Source organism: Prinia subflava, chromosome 3 (assembly GCF_021018805.1).
Source record: "Prinia subflava isolate CZ2003 ecotype Zambia chromosome 3, Cam_Psub_1.2, whole genome shotgun sequence".
Taxonomy (NCBI): domain Eukaryota; kingdom Metazoa; phylum Chordata; class Aves; order Passeriformes; family Cisticolidae; genus Prinia; species Prinia subflava.
Window position 1 is genome coordinate 18,663,906 of NC_086249.1, and position 21,737 is coordinate 18,685,642.

General features: G+C 48.4%; 2 protein-coding genes across 2 annotated transcripts; one reads left to right on the forward strand and one right to left on the reverse strand.

The window, feature by feature from the left end:
* The first annotated feature begins 3,147 nt into the window (after window positions 1–3,147).
* On the forward strand, window positions 3,148–17,421 carry LPCAT3 (lysophosphatidylcholine acyltransferase 3). Its single transcript, XM_063394182.1, has 13 exons — window positions 3,148–3,341; window positions 11,651–11,758; window positions 11,872–11,978; window positions 12,129–12,222; window positions 12,310–12,347; window positions 13,397–13,575; window positions 13,982–14,090; window positions 14,734–14,820; window positions 15,102–15,268; window positions 15,868–16,015; window positions 16,553–16,711; window positions 16,833–16,959; window positions 17,078–17,421. The coding sequence occupies exons 1-12, from the start codon at window positions 3,245–3,247 to the stop codon at window positions 16,947–16,949; spliced, it is 1,410 nt and encodes a 469-aa protein (XP_063250252.1). The 5' UTR covers window positions 3,148–3,244; the 3' UTR covers window positions 16,950–16,959; window positions 17,078–17,421.
* A 217-nt stretch (window positions 17,422–17,638) lies between these two features.
* Window positions 17,639–21,728, reverse strand: EMG1 (EMG1 N1-specific pseudouridine methyltransferase). Its single transcript, XM_063394184.1, has 6 exons — window positions 21,546–21,728; window positions 21,359–21,460; window positions 20,903–21,044; window positions 20,467–20,525; window positions 18,725–18,874; window positions 17,639–17,967 (listed from the first exon to the last, which is right to left on the reverse strand). Exons 1-6 carry the CDS (start codon window positions 21,681–21,683, stop codon window positions 17,854–17,856), a joined length of 705 nt encoding a protein of 234 aa, XP_063250254.1. The 5' UTR covers window positions 21,684–21,728; the 3' UTR covers window positions 17,639–17,853.
* Window positions 21,729–21,737: the final 9 nt, after the last annotated feature.

Sequence of the window (21,737 nt, forward strand, 5' to 3'; positions counted from 1 at the left end):
GGTGCACTGGGACGTGGTTTAGCAGTGGACCTGGCAGTGCTGGGTTAATAGTTGGACTCGATGTTCTTAGAGGCTTTTTCCAGCCCTACTGATTCCTTGATTTATTTGTTCAGTAAACTTCACACTGAAAATGTGACATGATTTCAAGCATACTATTCCTTTGCCTCCTCCAACATCCAGCAAATTCCAGTTTCTCCATCTCTCTGGTTTGTCATTCACCCATTCCTGGGTTTTTTCCCCTACTGGCTCCGTGACCACCTAGTCATCCTTCTAATAAAAACTTATTTTCATGTTTTTCCCTTCCCAGTATTCCAAGCAGTCTGTCTTCTCCCTCTATACTCCACCTCTTGCTACATGCTTATTTCTCTCCCCACCTCTCTGTGCTTTTCCCTAGACATGGTTATCGACAGCAGCAGACTTCTGTTGTATTTTATTTTATTCTGGCTCTGGCTTTTCCAGCATCTTCCTCCTCCCCATCAGTGTCCAACTCTAAGCCCACTGCCCAGAGAGACACCTTGCCCCAAGTAGCAGCTGCTCTCCCATGGCCATTTCAGTCAGGATAGGCTCCTGTGCTGGCCTGGGAGAAGAGGCACTGTCAAGGCAAGGCACAACATTCCTGTTTCAGCTCCTCAGCATACAAGAAATGGTGCTGGAAGGAAAGTCCTGCAGGAGCTCTTGAAGAAGCATCAGGGGCCTTGTGGCTCTGGTGTGAGGGAAAGCTGCATGAGCCACTGGAACACACTGAATGGAGCTGGATTTGCAGAAGCTTCAGCAGCCGCATTCCCATTGCGCCACATCGAGCTCAGGTGAACCTCAAGTTTCACATCAATGCTCATGTAATGTTATGAAATCATGGTATATCTAAAGGACAGTAAATCAAGATCTTTGGATATAGCCCCTCCTCTCAAGAATAACACTGCCCTGAATATTAAAATAATAATACTGTTGAAAAGTAGTGGCATACTCATCATGATCTGACTCTCAAAACCTACTCTGAGAGCTACTGTGTACCGACTCCAAGTGATTATCAAGCATTTAATCTAAACAGGTCAAATATAGCAACATTTCAAGCAACTGGAAACAATCTTGCAATAGAAATTGTTAGGCAATCCTAGGAACAGATGCTGCTTCTGAAACTCTTCTCAGTAAATCAGAGTTAAGTGGATCATTTCTTGTCAAACATGACTTTAAGAGGGACAGACGATTGTCATGCTCACATAGAACTGATTTGCTTAGAAAAGTGGCCTAAACATCATAAACACACAACTGAATGTGGAAATGAGAGATAGATATGCCTTGAAAAGCCAGTCCTCGAACTTTGCAAAAAAATGGCAAATTTGTCCACTAGTTAGGGTGGACAAACACAGCAACCTGTTTGTAAAGTCTAACCTGATGGAGTCAGCTACCCAGGAGGGTTTTTAAAGCCTTGCTATACATCTTGGCCTGCCACTCTGCACCTTCACTGCCTTCAGGGGCTTCTGGAGGAGAAGGCCAGGATCTCCCCTTCTTCACGCACTTCCTCACTCCCCAGTTTAAGAGAGGTATGAACCAAATGGAAAGAGCCCACTGGATAGGTGACTAGAGCTTTGCTATTGAGAAATCTGGATTTGTTTAGCTTGGAAAAGAGAAGGGCAAGAAGAGGCAAGGTCTTTAGCCTGGTCTCCTAAGTAAATGAGGTCCATGCTGCCAGTCAGTCCCTTTCCCAGTCACATTTGACAAGAAATGGGATCTAACAGGTGCTGGTGCTGCAGCCTAAAGGGTAGTGATAAGGAGGGTGCACCAGGATAAAGAGGATGATTCAGCACTGGATCAGGAGCCCAGAAAAGCTGGGAGCTCTCCAACCATGAATATGTACTGCAATTACCCAGGCAATGTCCTGAGCAAATGGCTCCAGCTCTGAGTCCTGCTTGTGAGCTGCAGTTGGGATCAGAAAACTCCACAGGTCCCTTTTTATGTGAACCTTTGTGTGAGCCTGTGTTTGCCCTTCAGCTGAGTTTGTCCAACCAAGTGACCCAGCAGGAAAATGATAACACAAACAGGGGAAGAGGATCACATCCATTGCACCTCAGACTTCAGCTGAGGAGTACTTGGGGTGCAAACACGGACAGCTGCATGAAGGGACACACCTAAGAGAGGGACATCCGGCAGATGAGTTACGAGGAGTCTGTGTGGGCCCAGCTGCTGTGACTGGAGAGTTGCAGAATCCCAGAATTGTTAGGGTTGGAGGGAACCTCTGGTCATCCAGTCCAACCTCCCTTCCAAGACAGGGTCACTTAGAGCAGGTGACACAGGAATTCATCCACGCAGGTTTTGAATGTCTCCAGAGAGCAAAACTCCACAACCTCCCTTTGGCAGCATGTCCAGTGCTCTGCCACCCTCAATGTGAAGAAGTTCTTCCTCGTGGAGGTAGAACTTCTTGTGGTTTAGTTTATGGCCACTGCTCCTCGCTCTGTTGCTGAGCACCGTTGACTCTGTTCCTGCGGCTGTGGCACAGGCACAGGGCAAAGCACAGGTGCTGCCACAAGCACATCCCTTGGACCCTACCAGCCAAGCACCGGGGTTCTGTCCTCTGGGAGCCGCTGGGGCACTGGGAGCTGGCAGTGTTGGGGAAGCTCAAGCAATGCCCTGCGCTGAAGCTGAGGCCGAGGCTGAGGCCAAGACCAGGGAAGGGGCTGTGGCCGTGGCCACGACTGAGGTCAAGGCCAAAGCCACAGGCAGTATCCGGGACGCAGGGCCAGGAAGCAGAGCCAGGCTCAGAGCTAGGCTCAGAGCTAGGCTCAGACTTAGACCTAGCCCCGGACCCAGAGCTTGGCGAAGCCCCGGAGCGCGGCCCAGGCGCCGCCCGCGCTCCCGCCCTCCCCGCGCGCGCCTCGTGTCCGCGAATAACCCCGGCCCGCCCCGCCGCTCTCCTGTCCCGCCGCAGCCAATCGGGAGCCGCGCCCCGCCCCGCCCTCCCGGCCCCGCCCCGCCGAGCCCCCGGCCCCGCCCCCGGCCGCGCTTCCCCCAATCATTGGCCGGCGGGGCCGGCGCGCGTCGCCGCCCACTCGCGGGTAACCTTTGCCTTAGTGCGCGCAGGGCCCTGCCCCGCTGCCACCGCTGCCCAATCGCAGGCGCGGCGGGGCGGGGCCGGCCGCGCCGCAGCCAATGGGCGCGCGGGGGGCCGCGCGCGGTGCGGGGGCCGCGGTGGCTGGTGCCGCTGCCGGGTTCGGGGCGCGACCGGCCGGCGGGGCGGCCGGCGGCGAAGATGGCGGTGGCGGGGTCCGCCTGGAGCCTGGCGCGGCTGGCCGAGGCCCTGGGCTCGTCGGAGCAGGCGCTGCGCCTCATCCTGTCCATCCTCATGGGTAAGGCAGGGCGGGGGGCGACGGGTCTGGCGTCCCGGGCGGGGCTCCGCGCCCGCCGCGGGAACGGGCGACCCCGCCGCCGCCGCCGTGCCGCGCTGCGCGGGGGGCCGGGGCCGGCATCGCCTCTCCCGCGCGGAGCCGCACCTGTGCCAGCGCCGCCGCGCCAGGCCACGTGTGCGCGCCGAGCCGGCGGGAGAGATCCCGCCGCCGGCACCGCCCGTCCCGCCCGGGCAGCTCGCGAAGGGCCCGCAGCAGCTGCCCGGGGCCGGCCCCCGGCCCGCCCGGCGCGGAGGGGAGCGCGCTCCGGTCCCCGCGGGAGGTCGGGGCGCGGTCCTGGCAGGCCGGCTGCGGAAGCGGGCGAGGAGGAGCCCGGGGTGCCTGCGAAAGACCCCGAATTGCGTCCGTGTCCCGGGCACGGGAAGTTTGTTTGCCATTGTGCCGTGAGTGCCCGGTGGTGCGTGTGCATCCAGTGCCCCGTGAGCGTGTGTCTGGAGGGGTGTCCGCCCGGGAAGCCGCTCAGCCCCTCAGGTGTCGTCCCGTCCGAGAGCAGGGACGTCACTGCCCGGGGACATCCCCCGTGTCTGCGGCGGCGGGGACACTGAGAAGGGGTGGCGTGTCATCAGGGGTACTGCCAGGTAGGGTAAGCAAAACCTTTCTGCTCGGTGCCAGGAGAACCGGGGTGATGTCCTGCGCTCCACCTGCAGCGCGAAGTGTGTTGCAAAACACACTGTGCCTGCGCTTATGTAAACATGAGATGCTTGGGTTCCATGCGAAATGGTTAAGGCAGGGCTGGAGTTGTGATGTGGGCTGGCGATTGTGGGGGAGGTTGTAGCTCCCAAAACATTAATTCAAGTGTATGTGTACATGCTATCTGTGTAAATCTCTGCAGATGCTCAGGGAAACTTTGGGTTGTGAAAGCATTTGGTGGTGTAGTCACCTAGCAGAAAGGAAATACAAGCTTTCCTCTGAACCTGAAAGTATATTTGAAGTGATACCGCCACTACTGTGTCATCTGTCAAAATAAAGTTGCTTTGGCTAACTAGAGGTATAATATTTTTAAAGGAGATGCAAGCAAGAAAAACCATGTCACTTCATAACTATGGTCTGCACCAGACGTACTTCCGCCTGATTTAGTTTAGGATGTGTGAGATCTAACTGAGCAAAACATTCTTCCCGTGAAGGGTATATACGGGAGACTGAACTGACTATCGTTTTGAACTCAACATAGAAGTTTGTTAACTTCTATGAAGAAAAAAGATGAAGTAATGGGAAACACACAGGACATGCACACAAGCCAGCGTTAATTAGTCTAGCAGCTCCCCACCGCTGAACAGAACAAGTCCTGCTTGCCTTTCTCCCATGTCTCTCTCTGGTCCTTTAATTGCGATCTGATTGAATTCACTTGCTTGGCAGAAACCTAAACCAGAAAAAGCAGATAGTTCACTATGACAGATCAACCCAGGGACCAGTCTAACAAGTGCTGATGCAGAAAATGTCCTAGAAAGTGTGTGTGGAGGAGGCAGACACGGCAGAGGGATGGCTCTGCAGAGTGCACCTTGATCGTACTCTCCAAGTTGCTTCTTGCTAGCAGTAAGTTGGGACACCACATTGGCAGGGTGTTTCCTGCCTAGCGCCTTAGGGGTGAGCAGCACCACTTCTTTGAAATGAACAGCAGATAATTATTGCCCTAATGATGATAAGAGCTGCCTGCTGCAGTCAGTAGATTAAGGAAGCGTGAGACTCCTGTGTGCTGTTACAAATGTTCCATGTGTAGTGTTGACAATAAGCCACTGAGATGCCACAGTGTCCCTTCCCGAGGTAGGCCACCATCTGTTTTGCATAGTCTCAATGGATCTTTAGAATTTGTATTAAAATTCTGGGGATCAGGGCCCAGAAAACCACTCACATCTCTCCCCTGCATGCCTCAAATGGATAAACCAAACCAGGAGGCTGGAGTTGTACTTTTCCCAGTCCTTTCTCCCTAGCTCAGTATCTTTTAATTAGATGCAGTGGAAGGCATAACTTCAGACAGAAGGCTTCAGGGCATGCAAAACAGCCTTGCCTGCAGTTTGGCACTCTTGCAGGTCATTTAGGTTGAAGCACTCAGGCAGAGGGGACTGACTCCAACTCTCCTGCTTAATGGATGGGTAAGCACTGGGTGGTGAAGCATTATAACTATACCATTACTTTAAAAGGAAGGGCCAAACACTGCTCCAGAGCAACATGAGAGGAGTTCCTTAGCCCTGCACAAAGAAATGTTCGTTTAATTGCAGCTTAGTTTACAATCCTTTTAATCTCGTTGGTAATGCAACTAGTGCTGATGACCACTTCATGGGATGGCATGGGGTATAAATGAAAGGCATTTTTAAAAGCTGGAAGTGGCATTAGGACATTAAGTATGACTTTTCCTTCACTTCCTCCGTTTCAGGTGTTTACATAGATTCAGGAAGAAAACTATTTTTGTTGGCTGCAGCTAATAGTGCTGAATTATTCCAGAACAAGGCCGTGAGGGTGAAGCATGGTTCTAAAGATGGACTAAAAAGTTGTTGCTTATTTCTTCCTCTGGGATGCAGTTTCCCATCTACACTGTGCAGTTTTACTGTGACAACAGTTTCTAGGGTTTCACTTTCAGAAGATCACCACAAACTGGTAAAAATAGTCTTCTGAAAAAGAGGAAGGATCGCAAAGGACTTTTCGACTTCTTACATTAATTTCTGAAGAAAGCTGAATTATTGTTGAAAAAATAGTCTGAATTTACATTCTTCATTCAGAGTAAGTGTTTGCTTAGTGATTATCTGAAATAACCAAAAGAGGCTGTTTAAAACTGTTGGCATTCTGACATGGCTGAAAAAAAATTAAATACAGAAGAGAACAAGAGAAGGAGAAAGCAAGAGGGAAGAACATTCAAGAACTAAAACTAGAGTAGTCCTAAAGAGCTCCGTGTTGTTTCAGTGAACAAGTAACGGCACATTGCTGAGCAAATTATGGAGATTTTAGTCACAGCTTTGTATTTAAATCAGAGACAGGTTTATACATGCTGCAGTTTTGAAGTAGAGAATACAGCTAGAATAGAACCCCTTACCTGGATTGTACAAGATGAAAAACTTACTGAAGACTTCCCCCGCGTAAAAATTTGCATAGACAACCTTTGAAGAAATTAATCTGCAATTTGGCAGCAGTACCAACAGCAGGAATACCTGAAGCACAGTTCTGGACCCTGCCACAATAAAAACTGTGATATGTCAGTACACTTATGTCTGTCAGTCGTATGAGAATATCTTTGAGAGATGAACTCTACTTGCACTCTTCAGTAGGGGCAGGGCCCAGTGTTCCCACTGGAGCTGCTACGTGGTGTGGAGGAGATAACAGGGTTTCTGTGCTGCTGCTCCTGTCCTCACATGAGAGGGGACAGATTTCTTTCCTGCTGTTGCTGCTCAAAGCATAAGCCAGGATACAGGAGGCCTTATGGCATTGTGCATTTAATGCTTTCTGTTGCTCATGTTTCTTGCATGGCTGTACAAGCCCAAAGAATTAAAGCTATTTATCTGACTGTAATATTTATCTGACCATAATATTACACAGTGCCTTGAGAGCTACCTGCATAATATGGAGAGAGGCCAACATGCTGTTTACAGCCCTGAGCCAGAAATGACCCTGCTGGTTTGCCCAGCCCTGCCAGGAAAAGCATTGAGAAAGTGTTCCTTCACCCATAGACAGCAGGTACTTGCAGAAAGTAACACATTCTTACTCAATGGGTGCCAGAAGCCTACTGCTTCACTCACAAGTTGTCTTACCTCCTCCTCTTCTACCTCTCATCAATTTTTTTACATGCTCTGCTTCATGCTCCCTGCATCCTGAAGACTTTTGGGCTCAGTGAAATTCTTCTTGTTGTCACCCAAAGCTGCTGGCTTATCCCAAATCTAGTTCCCGGCTGGTCAGCCAAGCAGGAGTGTTACTGCAGGGCCCATGAACAAGTGATTCTGATGGGTAAGAGATGGGAAAAGTTTTAAGAGGCAGCACTGTCCTGTCATAAAACCAGCCCTGTCACAGAACACTCATGTGCTGCCTTGTTTAAACTCCTAACTTCAACTACATCTTATTCCTTAACTAATTAAAAATAGAAGGAGTTGAGTACTGCTACATACTGCCTGTGTCTACATTAGCAAGAAAAATGGTGCAGTAGGAGCAGACCTATAGAGCAGACTTGGCTGTGGGTTTTGAGCATTTGCTTTGGATTTGCCTCAGTCAGGTCATACACACTGCTCATCCACTGATTGGAGTGTGTGTTCAGTTCAGTTTCGTGTGAAGAGAGCCCTGTTCGCATGCTTTGAGACCATTCTGTTACGCAAACTAAAGCACTGTAAGTGGACTTTCCAGGTAAACTCCTGAGCTGAATTAAAATACTCATGTTTATGCACTCAGTGTTAAACAAGGTGTGGCACTTTTGCAGTGATAGAAACAGGAAAGAATAACTTTGAAATCAAAATATTAGGTAAGGCTGGTATTTTAGCACATTTTTTCCTGTGTCCCATTCCTTCTAGTTTTAGCATTCTTATAAAAAATTGAGACAATTGCCCTGCTGGATGCTAACAAAGGAAGAGTTAAATGTTCAGCAAAAGGGAGAAGAGGAAAAATAGAGGTGGTGGCTTGAAGATGAGATAGAGCTACTGCATATAAAAGGGGAAATAAAGGGAGCAGAGATGAAAAGAATGTTTCTGCTGTTCTTATTTGCAGCTTTATCTCTGGAAAAAGAGAGGCATCTTAATCACCCATCCAGAAGATGGCAAACTTGACAGCACTATTTTTGCTTGGGATTAGATGAACTTTTCTCCTGCCTAATTCACCTTCTTGATTTAACTTCTTTTGCTCAATTAGGTTCTTGTGTCTGTGGACAACCTGGGCTTTGTGCAGTGGCCCATTACTCTCCCAAATGGCTGTGGCCAAGAAACTGAGCTTGTCCTTTTCTTCCATCTCCGTGGTTCTCTTAACCAGAGATCATCCTCTTGTTCCTGTGAATTAAAAAAAAAAAAATCTCAGTTGCTAATTCCATTCTGTGGAAAGTGTGTCTAGAGAGAAAACTCAGCTCTGTGTGCAGGCTGTTTTTCAGCTCCATGGTGCATAGGGAAGAATGAGTCTGGATCAGAAGTTCCCTGCTGTTTTCTCCAGGAGTCTTACAGCTGCTCAGTCCACTCTGCTTGGGGAGCTGTGAAAGAGGAGTTCTGCAGAGGGGGAGCTGCTGGGCAGAGCCTCTTGGCAGCAAGGAGCAGGGGCTCTTGTCCTGTTGCTCTGAATGGCAGAGGCAAAGCGGCGCAGCGTCCTGCTGCTGCCATCTCCAAAGGTGACACCCAGCTTGCCAGAAGGCAACCATGACTCCAAAAGCTGCTGTGCTAATTCAGGCTGCTTCAGGGACGTGGTAGTGGGGCAAGAGTACTGATGTTGTTATCAGCAGAAATTATTTGTTATTTAATAGATAGTTTATGAGTGTTCCAAAGGGCATAGGCCACATCAGAATGACCATTGCTACCCCGTATCCACTGCTGTCTGGGGGTTAAAGTTTGTATCTGCAGCATGCAACTGGTCCAGTTGTAAAACTGAGAAAATTATCTCGTGCAGCAAAACTGTAGGTAAACTGCAGTCCAGAGTACTAACAAGTTACTCTGGATATCAGAAGAATTTAGCCTGATGTTGTGACTTTTGAACTGGAACAGCAGCCACGTAGTGCAAGACCAGGCTTTAAGTTTATAAAAACATAGATGAAGTGTGTATTATTAGTAACTCTCTGTTTGCAAGGGTTCGTAATTCTTTTTCCTTCAGAGCAGCATTACCCAAATCATGACATGATCTCCCGTGTAGAGCTAAAAAGGAGCATGGCTGACAAGTGAGACAGGTCTCTGAAAGAGTAGGAACACTAGTTACATTATGGTATTCAGTCATACTTTAATTATGTCTACAGAAATGGCTAGAGGGGAAAAAACTGGTAGAAACTGACTCTTTTGCAGAATATAAGTGATTTTTAAGAGAGTGGGAGACTCTTTAAAACGAAGGTTTAAAACCATGCATATTGATGAAAAGCAATAAATTGTGCTTTGCCTGTGTTTCTGATCTGATTTTTCTCCCCTTTGCTCAGAAGGGGGAAACATTTTTCCACAGTAAACGTCAGCTTTTTAACTTTTGATCTAATCTGATAGTAAAACTTCATATTTTTTTACCACTTTCCATTTCTGAGAGCCACTTCTTCCTGTGTTTATTAAACTTCACCGGGAAGATTGGCTCCTGAACAAACAATCCCTGTTTGTATGTTTCTGAGTAAAGGGCTAGTAGAAAATACTACTTTTTTTTTTTTTTTTTAAATCATGTGAATCGCTCTAACTCTTTGAGTTACTCCTGTATCCCCAGAGAGCCCATGTGATGAACTCCCTCTGCCAATTCCCTCTTTCCCCCTCAGCTGGTGTTCAGGGCAGCAGTGGGGGGGAATGGGGCAGAAGTGTCAAAAGCATGGAAGAGCGGGAAGGGAGAGGGATGGCTTGGGTAAGGCATCTTGTCGGGGAGTTTGGAGCTGCTGTTTTGGAAGGGAGGGCAGGCTGGGTGTGCAGGAGGGAGGTTGCCAGGCTCTGGGAGCGGAGAGCTGTGGTATGTGGGGCTGGCCAGAAAGCAGCCTGTGGCGTGGGACACAAAAGGAGGAAGGAACAGCAACAAGGAGGCAGGGAAAACCAAAAGAGGGGCGGCAGGGGGCTGAGGAGATGGGGAGCAGCAGCTCAGTTTCAGGAGGCAGCAGGTACACATCTGGACACAGTAGAGCATGAGCCCAAAAGGATCTAGAAAAGAGCCCCAAAGTCCCCAGCTCCAGGGCTCCCTCCCAAGGGATTTGCGGGACGGAGAGGGCCTTAAAATGGCTCCGGCCTGTTAGCACTGCCAGACTGCCAGACATGTATTTAAATAACGTGACAGAGTTTCTCATTTCCTCTCACAGTAGTGACTAGACTTGGCCTTGCTTATTGGAAGCCTTCCATCCATCATACGCCTCTCGGCAGAATGTGCATTTCATCACCTTTTATTACTGCTCCATATAGAACACGACCACCTCCTGCTACTGCTGCTCCATCAGTGCAGGTAGCAGAGCTCCATCCACTGCTCCTGATTCCAGCTAGGATGATAAGTAGTGTGGATGCCAGCATTGTGGCATGTGATGAATTTCCCCTTTTTCTGAGCAGGGTAAGAGAACACACAGGCTTGCAAAGGAGAGCAATAAAGTTACAAAACACCAGAATTAAAGTGGCTTCTGGTAGTTCAGTACCTTGTGCACATGCCTTTAGAAACACTAATTGCAACTCTTTCCTGTGCCACTGTGTATTAAGACATGTTATATTTACTGTCTGCTATGTGGCAATGTTTATTGCATGCTTTGTGAAACTGATCTTGACAACAGAATTTAACTGAACCGTGGATTTAATTGAATCGTGGTGTTCTGTGTGACGTTTCTCACTGTACTGCCAGAGTGCTTCACAAATGTTTGCTTCTCACTTGAGCCACAGATGAATAATCTGGAGGCATTCCTAACATAGACTAGGAATTACCTCGCTGAAAGTGCAAGGAAAAAAACCCTTCCACTTTTTTTAGCTGTTGATGTGAAATGCTTCTGACTGTTTGGGTTTTTTTCCAAAAATACCACATGCATAGTACCAGTGGATTTTAATTACAGTTTTGTGTACCCAGTAGTTCATAAATCAGATGCAAATCCAAACTTGCAGAGTTAGAAAAGCAGGAGGATCTTACTGGAGGTCACCTGAGGAACTCTGAAATTAAAGCTGAAAGAACTGATTGAGGTGGGAGTGGGACTGAGGTTTTTTGGACATTGTAATGGTATTAACCATAAAGCTTTTCCCTTCCCCCGCCCCCCCCCCCCCTTTTTTTTTTAAATCTAGCTTTTTGCCATACTCATTGTATTTGTCACAGAATTTGGAAATGAATCAGAGGCTAAAATGTGATTCATGTATTTCAGCAATATCCATCTCATATATTGAATGAGGCCAGAAACTGTAATCCTGTAATTTTTTGCACTTCAATGTCAGTTTTGCTATAAATATGTTCCTGTTAAAGTATTTTTTTCTGTACAGAGTAATTCATCTGGAGTCTGTCTCCCAAGATGCAAATGCAGTATCAGGAATTAACACAATGCCCCGTGTTGATAATGTATCATGTAAAGTACATGCTCCTAATGTACATGTTCAAAAAGGCTATAGTTTGGTTCATGACAAATACTTGTCTAAACCTCTTTACAACTCTTCTTTTTTATTTTTCTCTCTACTCAGGATATCCTTTTGCCTTGTTCCAGCGCTATTTCCTCTTCCAGAAGGAGGCCTACCTCATTCACCTCTACAATGTGTTCACGGGACTCTCAATTGCTTACTTCAATTTTGGTAAGCTGAGTTTGGGAAGAGAGAGCTGACTGGCCCAGGGCATGCTGCAATTTGGGAGGACCTATAAATGTATAAATTTTTATTTCTTATATCTTTCTTTATCCTGCCCACAGGGACGCAGTTTCTTCATTCCCTGATATGTGTCCTAATCCAGTTCCTCATACTGAGACTAATGGGTCGCACAATCACTGCCATCATCACCACATTCCTCTTTCAGATGGTAAACCCTCTTTCTTATTCCCTGGGTTTATAGAAGGGAGGCCTCTGTTCAGTTTTGCACTTCAGTAGCAACTGTGGGTGGAAAAGTAGAGGCAGATCAAAACCAGCTGGAGGAATTAGTTTGAATAACCCAAACAATGGTTTCTTTCAGACATACCTTATGGCTGGATATTACTTCACAGCCACAGAGCATTATGACATCAAGTGGACAATGCCACATTGTGTCTTGACACTTAAGTTGATTGGTGAGTGACACCTCTGTTCTCTCTCTTGCTCTCTGCAAGATGTGCCCATCTCCGGGCTTCAAGTCATGAGATGTTTCTCATCTCTAGGTCTGGCCATCGATTACTATGATGGAGGAAAAGATCCGGTGAGTCAGAAACCATTTCTCCGTCATTCCATGCTGTCCCAGTGAGCTAGAGATCAGAAAATCAAGTTCAAAGGATGTGAGTTAGCCAGCTGCATTGTTAGGTAAAAGCCACAGCTGAGAGGTGAGCCTCTGCGAGTCTTTGAGGGCTTGAATTCTAGAGCAGAACAAAATAATTTGGAACAGAGACAGTAGTGATTAGAGATGGACAGAAGTTGTTTCAGTTATGTCAGGATATTACTCTGACCCTTCCAAATTCCCCATCATCTCCTTCCTCCAGATCTGTTGCTTTAGATTCCCAATCCTTGATGCTCTGTGTCTTGTGGGCAGTGTACCTTTAACGTGCAGACAGTCAGTACTGGATCTCAGTTCCCATCTTCCTTTGATTAGTCTTACTACGTCCTCGTCAGTTGTTGCCCTTTATCATATGTTAGGACCCTGTTTTTAGCTCAGATGAAACAGAGAGGTTGCACAGCACAGCGTGTGGGAGAGGGCACTGCACTTGCCACAGTCCCTCAATCCTTCTTGAAGTACCTGCATTCCCCATCTCCTGTTTGAGGCCCGACAAAGTTGGTAGCATCCATGGAATCACTGCTGACTGCAGGGAAATGAGGTCAAGCTGAAACTTCCTGAGCTGAAGCTTCAAGTATTTAAAGACAATTTTTACATCAAGTAGGACTTGTAGAATGATAAGGTCTTGGCAGAAAAAGTACATGAAATTGCAGTCAGGGGCTGGAATAGGTCAGACTCTGTGCTCCTATACTATGCCTACTGTGCTGCCAGGGATGCATGTCAGTAGATCCCTCCCATGTTTGGAGCTTATCTGGGGATAGAGATCTGTGCAGCTGGTCTCAACCACTGGATCTTGTTGCTGTTTGGAAGGGGTGGGGATAGGGGGCTGGGGAGAGGAATGGACATGAATTACAAAGTGTAAAGTTCCATGTCCATGGGGAGCAAGAACTGAAACCAATAAGGAGGCAGGGTGAGGACATAACATCCAGAGCTAGTATGAACCCCCTGGGATGATGTTAATGCCACTCCCTTTGGTGCAGGAGTTCCTGAGCTCTGAGCAGCGGCGATTTGCTGTTCGGGGAGTTCCTACCTTGCTGGAGGTCTCAGGATTCTCCTATTTCTATGGTGCCTTCATGGTTGGGCCTCAGTTCTCCATGACAGACTATCAGAAACTGGCAAGGGGTGAGATGACTGACGTTCCAGGCCAGAGACCCAATAGGTAATACAAAGCTGCTTGGCTTCTCCCCTTCCTACAATCCTAGAATGCTGAATCCTCCACGTTCCCTGCAGCAGACTGCCTTCTTACCTGGACACAGAAGTACTGTGACCAGAAGTGATGTATGAGACAAGACAGTCTTTCCAAAGTTGCTCGTAACTCTGCTTAATGTCCCAGCATTGTTCCAGGGCATGAACATCAACAACCATTTGACATCTCTAGTGCAGACTCGGTTCCAACCTGGTGCTGTTTGCATCCCATCCTTCCAAATTGAGGCAGCTGCTGCAGTGGAATGTGGTGACTCCCTATCACTGTCTCCCCTACCTCCTCCTCTCCACCTCTGCTTTTAAAACTATGAATTTGATGGTCTCTTTCCGAGGCATTTATTTGACCTTCGTATTTTTCTCAGTTTTGTACCTGCTCTCAAGCGCCTGAGCCTGGGTCTCTTGTTTTTAGTAACATACACCTTGTCAAGCCTGTACATCTCTGATGAATACCTCATCTCAGATGACTATATGGTATGTATTCACTTGGCCTTGTGGGGTGTGGAGGAATTCCACTTCTCTGGTGGGCACTGGATTTACAAGAGTGGAATTATTTTTTTATTTCTTTTTATATTTTTGTCTCAATTTAAAAATAAGTCGGCAACTAGTGATAAGCTTTTCCACAGCTGATTTGGCTTTACCACCTGTCCTGTGGGTTCTGTATGATGCAGAACTGAAACAAATGAAAACTTTTACAAATAGATAATTATCTCAAATGCTACAGTTGGTTTTGGAAACCTAACATATGTATCTTATGACTTCTTTCCATTTAACCATTATGTGCAAAGAATTTGACTAGAATAACTTGTAAGGCTTACCATAACCTTTGAGGTTCTTGGAAAACTCCTAACAAATAATTCCTACCAGCAGATCATCAGCAAGCATTTTGATTATGCTAATCCCAGAGTCTTCCCAAACTCTATTTCAGTACAGCCAAATGTTACCAAAGGAAGGAGAATGATGTGTAAGTCTGCATAAGCCTGGCAGCCCAGTCCATACGTCTTAACACATACATCAGATTAAAACAAAAGACAGTGATGAGATCCCATTTACCTTGTGTCATTATGGCCTCAACTCCAGGATTTATTTTTACTCTGTTTCACTCTTATCTCTGCAGGAGAAGCCCTTCTGGTTCCGTTGTGGTTACATATTGATCTGGGGCAAGATTATACTCTACAAATACGTAACTTGCTGGCTTGTTACGGTGAGTCTAGATGTCATTCCAGAAGCAAAAGACAAATGAATAAAGGTCCAAGCCTCTTGGACTTAGCACTAAATGGAAGAAATCCAAATATCTGGAGATCAGTGCAGGTCAGTTCAGCTTGCTTTAAGTTAGCAAAGGCTAGCTAACTAAAGGCAGTTTTTAATCCGTTTGTTTCATCTCTAGTGATGCTGTCAACACTGGGAGAGTCAGCACTTACTCAGCTCTGCTTCTCCAGCAAAAAAAAGGTAATATTTTCAACTTTCTTGTCCATTTTTTGATAGGAAGGTGTCTGCATCCTTGTTGGTCTGGGGTACAATGGGAAAGACCAGAATGGAAAGCCTTTGTGGAATGCCTGTGCCAACATGAAGGTCTGGCTGTATGAGACGACACCTTTGTTCACAGGGACCATTGCTTCTTTCAACATCAACACCAATGCTTGGGTGGCCCGGTGAGCAGGACAAAATTTTCCTTCTGTACTGTATCAGTTCTGTTCTGCCAGCAGAACCAAGACCTTAGGCTAAGCAGGAACTTCTAAGAGGAAGAATCTCCTAGTTTTCAGTGTGTGCACTTTTTCCCATGTTTTGCTGCTGCACCCTTAAAAACAGGTTATTGGGTTACTGGGTTAGAGAGACCTTTTAATTCACCTGGAAGGGCAGTTCATTAATAAAGGCAAGCAGCTGATGGCAGCAGAGACTAGAATGGGACTACAGTGAGCCCTTGGGGCTGCCTGCCTGCTCATCCAGCCACAGAGCTACTGTGACAGCTGTTTCCTGCATCCTGGCTCTTGTGCTCCCCACACCAAATTCAGATGGGTTTTGGTTCAGCACTTGCTGGGACACACAGCTAAATTGTATGTAATGAGCCCCTTCTCCCCCTTCTAGCTGGGATTTCTTTAAGACTGTTTTGATGTAGGCTTTGTCCTGGTCATGCCATTCCTGCCACCATGGGGCGTGCAAAGGCATCAGGTCCCCTGGGCCCTTCCTCCCTGACACAGCCAGGGGAGGGCAGATAATAACCTGGAAGCACTTTGTTTCTTTTCTGCTCTAGCTACATCTTCAAGCGCTTGAAGTTCCTGGGCAACAAACTGCTCTCACAGGCACTGGCCCTGTTCTTCCTGGCCATTTGGCACGGGCTGCACTCTGGCTACCTGGTGTGCTTTCAGATGGAGTTGCTTATAGTCATCGTGGAAAGACAGGTGGGCTTTGTCTGACTTACCAGAACGGGGGGCTGTGTTAGCTTAGCCTCTCCCCCTGAGTCTGGAAAGTGCCATGCTGAAGGCTTTACTTGCATTAAATATGAAAAATAGCTGCTGGCTTTGGAATTGGTTTTCAAGCATGGCAGGGTTTTGTTCTCAGGAGTTCAAGTAGGTTGCTGTCTTCTGCATGGGCAAACCATAAATATATTGCAGAAGCTGACAGGGAGAAAAGTGGAAAACTTGGCATATGAGCAGAGGGTGGCTGAAGTGCTTGGCAGCTAGAAAGATTGGAGGACAAACACATGAGCTGAATGCCTCTGTTAATCTCCTAGTACTGAGAGAACAATATTCCTTATTAAAATGTATTTTCTTAATTAAAACTTCAGCCAGGACAGGGTATTTAGCTACTTTTTTAGACTAGCTGCTTACTAAAACACATTTTACACAGCTACATAGAGAACTTTGGCCCCAGAACCTGCATATACAGCCACAGGACATCCAACTGCTGAGAATTCTGGTTTTTTTTCTTTCAATTAGGCCATGAACCTTGTTCGGGACAGTCCTCCCCTGAGCGCTTTGGCCTCCATCACTGTCCTGCGGCCCATCTTCTACGTGCTGCAGCAGACTAACCACTGGATGTTCATGGGTTACTCCCTGGTGCCATTCTGCCTTTTCACCTGGGACAAATGGATGAAGGTATTTAGTAGCCACAAATAGATGACCACATGGTCAACCCTGTTCCCTCCATCCATCCCCTCCCCTGTGCTCTTGGCTTAAAGCTGGTTGCTGATCCCCAACCCTGCCTTTCTCTTTACAGGTGTACAGGTCTATTTACTTCTGCGGCCACGTGTTGTTCTTCACCTTACTGCTGGTGTTGCCTTACATTCGCAGATTAATTGTGCCACGAAAAGAAAAGCTAAAAAGAGCAGAATAACAGCCAAAAGGTAAGACTGTATGAGGTAGAGGCCAGGAGGTAAAGTGGGGCAGCAATGCTGCAGCTCAAGGTGAAAAGCAAACATCAAATCGACCGAAGCAAATATATAGGGCTGCTCTGTTTTTCAGATTGTACCACCTGTGCATTCGTAGGAGTTGATGAAACACTCCGGAAGCAAAGCATCACCTGCCAAGTTTGCTGTGTTGAAGTATGACTGTTTTTCAACGCAAGGAGGGGGAAGGAGAAAGCACAGGGTCAGAGACCCGGAAGGAGGGGATGCGAGCGAGCCTCCTTGAGACCCTCCACCTTCTGTCTGTTGCCTTATCTCTGCCGCCCCGCGGCCGGCACCCGTCTCTCCGCTGATACCAGATGATTGTACCACTCTCACGGCAGGTGCTGCGTCGGATTGGAGCCACCTTCTGACTTTTCTACGTTTGTCATCTAAGATAAAAAATGCTCCTGGTCTTTTTAACATCGGCTTCAGCTCCTTTCCTCTCGGGTGTCTTGGTGTGGGAGTGTGAACTGCCACATGCCACCGAGCAAGGCGACTCTACGGGACTGAGTGACACCAGGGTGAGCAGGGCACAGCTAAGAATTCCAGTTTTGTGACAAATTTGGGCCAAGTCCCTGCTATAAGGGGATCCAGCCTACCCACACATGAAAAATGAGAAAGTAAAATTCACAAGCACTTTTTTTAATCAAAGAAGGTACCTTTAATAGGAGGAAAAAGGGTCACTTGGGGCAGTCCGTTTAAAGTCTCACTGCTTCAGCAGCTACAAGGACGAAGGTGAAGTGTTTTCCAGGAGCCCAAAGTTGCACCAGGTCCACACCCAAGTTAAAGAGCCTTTCCAGAATGTGAAGTCACTGTATACAAGTCCATCATGACAGCAGTAGCAGCAGAAGCTCACACTACTCCCCACACTTCCTCAAAGGCTGTAGTAATTTTAGCACACGTCAGGGCAGCAGAAAGGGGATAGTTGCTGATGGAGACCATCTTTTCTGTATAGTCAACATTGACCTGGGAGAAAAGCGGGGGGGAAATAAGAAAAAAAAAAATTGAGTTGCAAAAGGTTTTTACTGAGCCCCATCGCCAATACAAGGAGCCACTGGAGAGAGTCCAGCAGAGGCTAGAAAGATTATCAGGACACGGAACCATCTCTTATGAGGAGAGACTGCAGGGCCTGTTTTGTCTAGAAAAGAGAAGGCTGAGAGGGGATCTCATTAATGCACATAAATATCTCAAGGGCGGTTGCCAAGAGGATGGTGCCAGGCTCTTTCCTCTGGTGCCCAGCGACAGGGTGAGGAGCAGTGGCCATAAACTAAAACACAAAAAGTTTCACCAAAACAGGAGGAAGAACTTAACAGTGAGGGTGGCAGAGCACTGGAACAGGCTCTCTAGGGATGTTGTGGAGTCTCCCTCTCTAGGGACATTCAAAATCCACCTGGACATGTTCCTGGGTCACCTGCTCCAGCTGACCCTGCTTTGGCACGGGGTTGGACTGGGTGATCTCCAGAGATCCCTTCCAACCCTAACAACTGCAGAGGTGCAGTATTTCCTCAGCAGGGAAACTGCTAGCCTTCACTAATGCCCTCCCTCAGAAGGGAGAGCAGTCCCAAGTGTTACAGTTTTGGACCTTTATTTGACAAACATATGGAAAAAATGGGAGTCTGGGTGGAGGGGAAGCCAAGCCAAAAAAAAAGGCAGATAAAACCTCCACACTCAGAACCAGACTGAGCCCTTTTTACAACCCCAGACGAGGGATACACACACTTACCGACCCGTGGGCAAAAGCTCCCACCACAATGACGACGGGCTCCGCTGCAGGAACCAGCTCACGCAGATCCGCCACCTGCGACGCTGCGAAAGAGGTGCCGATCTTCATACAGCCCACGGGCAGGTGGTCACTGACTGGATTTTTAATCACCTACAGAAGGCAGAAAGTTAGCAGGGGTGTAAAGGTAACAGACCCTGACACGTAGCTAGATCCATTGTTTGCTAAAAGCAGCAAACAACCAAATTCAACAGCTGGTTGCAGGCTGCAGCAGGAGCTCCTGACTGGTGCCCCTGGAGCAGTCCATCTTCATTGTCCACGGTACTTACAAAGTACAGTGGTGGTGTCGTTCCACAACCAACATTATGTACACAATTCAACATCACAGACAGTCCTCACCCAAAAATCAAACCCCCTTGAGACACACGTCCTGTTTCCCTGTCCCCCTGATTACCCACCAAGTACACCCAGGTCCCTGAGCAAGAACAATCCCAGATGGATTGAGGCTCGGTAATGGCAGACATGCCCAGGATACAGGTGATGTAGAGGTGGATGAGTTTTGGCTGTGGGGAGCAGGAGAACGAGTAGCAGAGCTCCCCATGACCAGCAGTGCAGTTCCTAAATAATCCAAAGTTGAAAAAGTCCACAAGACCTTCTCCAAGTGACAGTCGGCAATATGGAATAGCCAGGAGAAGCTGAGGCACAGCACTGCTCCCAGGAAGAGCATCCCAAACACCACCTTCTGCCAAGAAGCCATGAAGTACACATTGGGCAGCATGGTCAGGATCCCCAGGCAGAGGGACAGAACAAGCCCCAGCAGGTGTGTCCAGATGTTGCCAGTCTCAGAGTGTATCTGGAAGATGCTCCTGAAACAGGCACAGAAGGAGGGCATGGAGGGTCTATAGCCCCCTTTAGGCAACTTTGTCTCGTCTCAGCTGGCAAGCAGGCTGCTGCTGGGATTTAAAACCACTCTCCTTCTTTTGGAATCTGGATTTTCCAGAAGAAAGTTACACAACACATTTAAGTCACGATTAGTTCTTCTTGCTGCTGTCTTGAGGAGCAGTGAGGTCCTGCTCCAGCCCAGCAGCTTCTTGTTCTGGCACATTCCTCGAGGGAGGTTCATGAAAGCCCTGTGTGGAAAAGGCTGGAAAAGGCTGCTCCTTGTCCCTCCCTGCTTGCTGACCCGTGTCCTGGGGTGGATGCACTGGCTGGGGCCAAGCGTTCTCTGCCAAGATGACATCACCATCACCTTCCTCAGGCTGCTGCTTATCTGACATTTCCAGCAACAAGGGCAGTAGTTCTTCATCTGAGGAATCCAATATTGTGATAAACCCTTTGTTCCTGTGGTTTATCCAGTCTTCCCCTCTGCGACTGCAGAAGCTGTTCACGTTAATTTTCTCTTCATTTCCACCTCTTTCTGCCATTTTAAAAGCTGTACCCGAAAGGAGTCAATGCCCAGGCATGGCAGCCAGGCTCACATGAGGAAACAGATCCCTCAGCTCCAAAGACAGGTGTGTTTGGGGTTTCCTTGCTGCTGCAGCAGCAGCTCCTACCCAGGTAGCATGAGGGAGAGCCCCCCTGAAACCAGGGCCCCCAGCAATGATGTGACAGAATGGAATAGCAACCACACCCACAACCTGGGACCCCAACCAAAGAAACACCTCCCCCCCCACCAAAAATAAATCCATCCTACGTTGCTGTTAGAATTTTGCAACATTAAGTGCGAACAGTTACAGAACATTTACCTTCAGCAGTTTCTGAGGCCCATCAGCTGCTCTAACACTGAGCTTATGCAGCAGCTGAACTGGCAAAAAGAAAAGAAGAAAGAAATCACTTAAGCTGTGTGGTAATCTGCTGGAGGAATTCCGTGCTTTGCCTGTGCTGAGGTACACAAAAAGCCCGCCTTTAGAGCTCCCATCGCCTTTAGAGCTCCCATCGCAGCCTGAGAAGAGTTACTTTGCTGATAGCACCACCTCCTGCAGGCACTCCCCACTATGCTAAGGAGCACACAGCTGGGGTAGGCATCCTTGAACCTCCCAGGAAGATGCTTTCACTTCTCTGCTCTTCTCTCACTTTCACGTTTCAAGGTCAGTGCCCGTTTTTGACTTTTCCCGAAGTTCCTCCAACCCCGACCACCTTCCTGCATTATTCTATAGCTGGTGTAGAGTTTGAATCACTCACCCATAAGACCACAGAATCGATCAAAAGTTCTTGGGATTCTGGTTTGGGGATTGACTTCAATGAGAACATTCTTCTTGGTATGGATATAAACCTGCAGGAGCCCAGCCCGATTCAGGGGGCTGTCCATGAGCATCAGGAGACTCTGAAAGTGAAAAGCACGCGGTAATGGAAATAGGAAGGTACAAGAGAGAGAATTCTAGGGAAAATTAACGGCTCGCCCCCACAAATGCAGAAGGGACCGATATTGACGCTAACAGCTCATCCGACTGCGGGATGTAATGCTGTGATGCTAAGAAATCAAGCCCAGGCCCAAATAGCGGCTCAACCTAAACCCACCACCATGGGGGAGGCCAAACTCGGCCCCGGGCTCCAGGGCCACAAGCGGACCCCAGACCCGAGGGACGATCGCCCCGAGCTGCCCAGGCCGCCACAGGCGCCGCCGGGCCCATCGGGTACCTGGTGGGTGATGTCGGGCCGCACCTCCCCGGGGTCCCGACCGTTCCGTAGCAGCAGCGCCTTGTGCTTGTCGCAGTTGAGCAGCTCAAACGTCTTCCCCACCTGCGGCCAAAGCACGGACAGGTGAGCGGGGAGCGAGGGCACCCGCGGCACGGCCGGGCCCGCCCCAACCTCCCGCCGACTGCACCTTCACGGTCTCCAGACTCGCCCCCTCCAGCACGACCACGAGCCGCCGCTGCCCGCGGGGCCTCTTGCCCGCCAGCGAGCGCCCTTCATCCTCCTCTTCCTCCGGCGCGTCCCCACGTGGCCGCCTGGGCGCCGCCATTTTGTCACGCGGCCCCGCCGGCCCCGCCCCGGCCCCGCCCTTCCCGCCGCGGCC